The following is a 5,617-nucleotide window of genomic DNA, read 5'->3' on the forward strand; positions in this document are numbered from 1 at the left end:
TCGAGAAGCTACTGTTGCCTGCTCATTCGTGTGTCTCAGGCGAAAACCTCAGATCCATATCTGGATCGGACGACGGCGACATCTTGATGTCGTTTCTCCCCCTTGGGGGCGTTGTTTTGGGGCCACGAACCGTGTTGGTCGCTTGATGTCTGGGTTGAAGTGCTTGTTGGGTTGCTGGAGTGCAGGGTGGTGGCGGTGGAAGTGATCTGTGGCGGCGACAATTCCTTGGTCATTCTGGTGCTGAGGGTTGACCTATCTCCTGGGCCTCGTGGCGACGGTGAGGTCTAGGAGTTTGGTGCCCTTCGACGACGCCTGAGGTTGGGTTGCCTCGCATAGTGTTCTAGTTCTCTCTATTTGTGATGGTGGCCATGGTGTGGCTCAGAGGAGGTGCAGGGCCGTCTCGGCAGATCCTTGCCCTTCGGCACGGTCTGCGATTCTCTCTATCACGTTGTGGCTAGGCAGTGGGAATCCCTTCGATGGCAGCTGCGATGCTCCTAGTTCTTCAAGGTGCAGAGTGATCGCAGGGCAGCAGACAGTTCTTCCTCTACGTCTTCTCGGTGTTCAACCTCCTTTCGACTGATCCAACAATACTAGTCCCTGCTCTTCTCGGTCTGCCTAGTGGTCATGGGTGCTAAGCTCTTGGTGTTGGCTGCTTGTCGTAGTTCGTTTCTGGTTCTCCTCTGTTGTTCCTTGTTCCTTCCGTGTGTGTGTGTGTGTGTGTGTTGGGTGCTGATTCTCCTATGATGTTCCTTGTTCTTTCTTGTGTGTGTTGGGTGCTACTTGCTGTAGCTGTTGTGTTGTATCTCAGTCTTTTTATGATAATGAAAATGGTTCAGGCCGGCGTAAGCCCGCCGTAGCACCGTAAAAAAAACATTGCCACAAATGGGCCCACGAAATAGGCAAACAACATGCACAAGATAGAAAAGCAAGCTAAATGTATACTCCCTCCGTTTCTAAATATAAGTCTTTGTAGAGATTTCACTATGGACTAGATACGGAGCAAAATGAGTGAATCTATACACTAAAGTGCATCTATATTTATCCATATGTGGTTCATAGTGGAATTTCTCCAAAGACTTACATTTAGGAACGGAGGGAGTAGATGAGATTGACAAAGAGAGAATATTTTGGCAAAATTGTCGTGAGCAACAAAGCACTCATGTAGGGAGAATAGCTAAAATTATACTGGTTGTCCTACCCAAGCCATCCACATGGACGGTCAACACAAGTCAAAGAGGTTAACATAAGTCCAAGCAAGCTACCAAGGGTCCAAGCAAGCTATCTCGCTCAAATAAGTCAAAACAAGTCTTCATGGTCAACGAGTCAAAGGAAATGAGAAAATAAAAGACCAAGTCGAAGATGAAGCCAAGGAAGCAAAGAAGCTCAAGCCTATGAAGAGAAACCTTCATAAAGTCAAAGGAATTCTACCTCCCATGGGTCGCAATCTTTCTGCAGCCTAATGGGAGCACGACTCATGGACTAAAGATAGTTTTACCCTCTCACCTCCTCATCTTAAGGGCAGCCTTGTTCATTTGTCAATCACATCTAGGTTATAAATACCCCTAATGAGCTCGTAACATATTCACTCCCACTTGAATAAACTCGAGAGGAGAGTCATTCCCTCTCCCTCTCCTCAGAACCAAGGTTCGAAAGGGGGTTAGGTTTCGGAGTCCAAGGGATGTTGTAAGGCTTGGACCCTCAGGAGTCGTGGGGCTGCAGCAACGGCAACGTTCTGAACGATAGTGTGTCAAGCCCTTTTCCTTGATGACTGCTCATATGACATAGGTCATGTTCCCACAAGGCGACTGCAGCTATTCAAAAAACATTGTTGTGTTACTTTGTCGATGTACAATTACCTTCGTTATAAGGCCGTACAATGACCTTCATTATAAGACCGTCATACACTGCTACTTACATTTCACAAACCCGCTACAAAGGATACCCCTAGTCAAAAGCTGTTTTCATAACAACATGATGTAAGTAACACGAGCAAAGCCATACCATATGTACAAAGTTAGAAATATATTGCGAAGTGCCACAGCCAGCTTCTGGCACAATGTAGAGGACAACCTTTACTTTGTCAGACTTGCTCTATAGCTCCACATACAATCGGAAAGTATGTACAATTCAATGCTGTTAATCACATCTCAATGTAGTATGCACCAACATCAAAACTACAAGTTGGCAATCCATTTTAGTTTAGCGCAGTTCCTTAAAAGAAAGCCCATATATTTCAGCTCACAAGCAGTTTGTCTCCCAGCTCTTTGCGGTAGAAGTGAATGAGGCCAGCGCTGTCGATTGTCTGCAACTTATCCTTCAGTATCTTCGTGTAGTGGTCATCCCTGTCCTCCAAGCTTCTCATCAATTCAACCTGATAAGCCAGAAATACTTCGAATATATCAGAAGCTGTGTGCCCAGAAGAGCGACTTTGAGAATACAACTGTGTTAGGATAACTTGTCACGGATGTATAACTTGCACCCACCTGTCTCTGGAACGACTCGAATTCATCGAAGCTCAGGGAACCATCGCTGTTTGCATCAAGGAGATGCATGAGCGCCATCGCATCCTCGCCCTCGGCACCAAGATCTTCCATCACCTCCGTGAGCTCCTCGATGCTGATCCTCCCATCACCATTTTTGTCTATAAGGCAGAAAGCCTGGTTCTTGCATTCACCTCCTCGATGATCACTGGCTGGGAGGTCTCGAAGGCGATGAGCTGCCAGTTCTGCCGCAGCCAACATAATAGCCTTGAGTCTTTTAGCCTGGAGAATATTCAAGGAATGCTGATTCTTAGTCATGCCCCAAAAATAATCTTTCAGTTCAGTCTCAGAAAAGGTATAAGAATGCTAATTTCAAGATAAAACGATATGTCATGATGAAATCAGCAGACAAGTGTATCAGTTAGGAACATAAACCAAACCAGGTCACTACCATCTCAGCTGTGAGCTCTGAACTAACTGTTATAACCCAGTGATAATTTCAGTAAGAAGCCTCATATGCTGGATGAAATTTAGGTGTATCTTGTAGCAAGCAGCATTTTACATAACTATGTCTGTACATGTTTTGACCCTTGGTTCGATAAAACAACTTACCTACTATGTTTTGAAAGATACCCGAGTGCATTGATAAATCCAGACGATTCAGTGTACTTCAAAGGAGGAAAGAGAGTTGGAATTAAGTAGATGGCTCACCTCTCCAGGATCCGTAAGACCACCCTTGTAGAGAGAGTGAGACGCTTCTCCACCAATAGCAATTCTGTGCATCTCCTTGGTGCGTATTTGTATCTCCATTAGTGGCCTCGTCTTCCCAGGTTCACTTACATCGATTGCCACATGCAGGCTCTGATAGCCATTTCTTTTTGGCTGTGTCACATAGTCCTTTGTCCTACCTGGCACTTCCTTCAATAGAGCTCGAATGATTTCGTGTGTCCTGTGACAGGCCCTGGGGCCCCAATCAGATGAGCCACCATCGCATCGAGGGTCCAAGATTATCCGTAAACCAAGTATGTCATTTACTTCTTCTGGTTTCCGGCCATCTTTTACTAGCTTCTTCATAGTACTGAAACGGCTTTTGTACCGCCCTTCAATTGAGATGTCCTGCACAATCTCGTTTAGCTCATCATCGGACTTCAGTGCCTGAAGCAACTGCGCCTTGTAGGCATTTATCAAGAGCTTGCACTCGGCTTCTCGGTTCCTCAACCATTGATCGACATGGTCATATGAATGAGGAAACAAGTACCTAAAAGAAAGATCTTCCAACTCTAGCGACAGATTACCAGCCCCGACAGCATGAGCAAGTGGAGCATATATCTTCATTACTTCAAGAGATTTTACTCGCTGAAGATGCTTGGGGAGGTACTGAAGGTGTCTCATCGTATCAAGCTTCAGAGAAAGCTCCAAGATTACTGCCCGGATGTCATAGTACGAAAGGAAAAACTTTCTCAATGAGCTCGCACTTTCATCATCCAATACGTCGACTTTCGAAGGAGCAACCTTAAGCCTTAAGCTCTCGTGCAGTAAATCAGCTATGCCAGTCCCAATTTGAGCTTCTACATCGCTCATGCTTATAGTCCCTGCATCAAGCGCTTTCCTCAATATGCCGGCTGAAATAACTTCCGCGTCCATCTGCCGTCATGAATACAACAAGAATTCAAAATCCCTGTTAAACATGAGAGCTTAAGAGTGGATAAATAAGCCCAATGATGCTTAACTGCGTTATCATACAAAGCAGTGCAAATATCTTATGAATCACCATAACCTTACAGGGAAATGGAGCGAATAGAAATTGGTCAAAGAGCCTAATCGTAAACATGGGTTAACTTGTGGTGGTTTTTGACAATTTACTCGTCCAAGAAAGGCTCTGCCCATCAATACTGTCAGATGATATTGCCTTCAACTTATGGTATAAATGGGAATTCAATGGAAAGTATGAACCAAACAGTAACGATCAGTGACATGAAACTAAATAATCATATAAGCCTGAGTTTAATAGTTTGTGTAACTTTAGTGTGACTGTGAAACAAGGAATGCCGGTGCCATGGCAAGAAAACAGATTTTGCTTTCTAAGTTCTAATTGTTGTACACAATATTATTCAGTGACTTCTTTCGATGCATTCAACAACAGAACACCAAATGTGTACTGGGAAATATATTTCAGAAAGAGTTCACTTAATCTGGGTGTCCCTACTCCCTAGCATTAAAATGGATATCATTGAAACGGGAATGAACTTATGCATTTAACAGAATTCGGCATATTGAGCTAGCTATCGTTACTGAATTAATGGAATTCTTGTTTCAATCCTTCTCAAATAAATAAATAATTTTGTTTCAATCTGTAAACCCGAACATAAATAATAAATAACATGAACTTGATCCAGGAACCCACAGTTAACAGGCCAACAATTAGTAAATTCTACTTGTTCAATCATGCGGACACGAAAGCTCACCCCCAGTCTCCAAAATCGAACGATATAATCCTATTTACGCAAACGGAACAGGGGAGGAGGCTCTGGCTCAGCACCTGGAGGTCGGCTAAGGTCGCGGCCACCGCGAGGGCTCGCGTGAGGGCCTGGCCGCCGTCGCCGTCGCGGAGGGCGGGGAGGGCCAGTTTGAGCGCGCGGAAGAGCAGGCGCGACGAGGAGGTGGTGGCCAGGCCCTCTCCCATCCTACCCGTGAGCTCGTTGAACACGCCCACAAGCTCCGCCACCAGCCGCCCTCCTCCCTCCGGCGGCGGCGTCGCCGGGGCCGATAGCGACGAGGAGGAGGAGGTGGACGGGGCGGATGGGGAAGAAAAAGCAACTGAGGCAGGGAGACGCAGTCGGTGCAGGCGACGCGGGTTGGGGCATGGGCGCAGGCCTAGGTGGTGGCGGTGCTGGTGGCGGCCGGCGGGAACGGCCGCGGCGGTGGTGGCTGCCGTCGCCATGGGTGGGGCCCGCTCCGGGGATGGATTGCAGGCGACGTGGCACTGTGGCAGCCGCTGTGCGGATATGTGATGTGGTGATTGTGATGAAGTGGCGACTGGCTCGCGCCTTGCCACGTAGGATTTGCCATCTCCGCGCGGGAAGAGACGGGGTTTCGATAGGAAAACTGAATTTCTCCGGAAGTCCTTCGTTCAATAC

At 46.7% G+C, this 5,617-nt stretch overlaps 1 protein-coding gene across 1 annotated transcript; it reads right to left on the reverse strand.

Annotated features, from left to right (window-relative positions):
• Window positions 1-2,005: 2,005 nt before the first annotated feature.
• LOC109785736 (GTP diphosphokinase CRSH1, chloroplastic) lies at window positions 2,006-5,617 on the reverse strand. Its single transcript, XM_020344330.4, has 4 exons — window positions 5,020-5,617; window positions 3,192-4,124; window positions 2,484-2,762; window positions 2,006-2,371 (listed from the first exon to the last, which is right to left on the reverse strand). Exons 1-4 carry the CDS (start codon window positions 5,419-5,421, stop codon window positions 2,234-2,236), a joined length of 1,752 nt encoding a protein of 583 aa, XP_020199919.1. The 5' UTR covers window positions 5,422-5,617; the 3' UTR covers window positions 2,006-2,233.

The sequence above is a fragment of the Aegilops tauschii genome, chromosome 1 (genome assembly GCF_002575655.3).
Source record: "Aegilops tauschii subsp. strangulata cultivar AL8/78 chromosome 1, Aet v6.0, whole genome shotgun sequence".
In the NCBI taxonomy this organism is placed as follows: Eukaryota; Viridiplantae; Streptophyta; class Magnoliopsida; order Poales; family Poaceae; genus Aegilops; species Aegilops tauschii.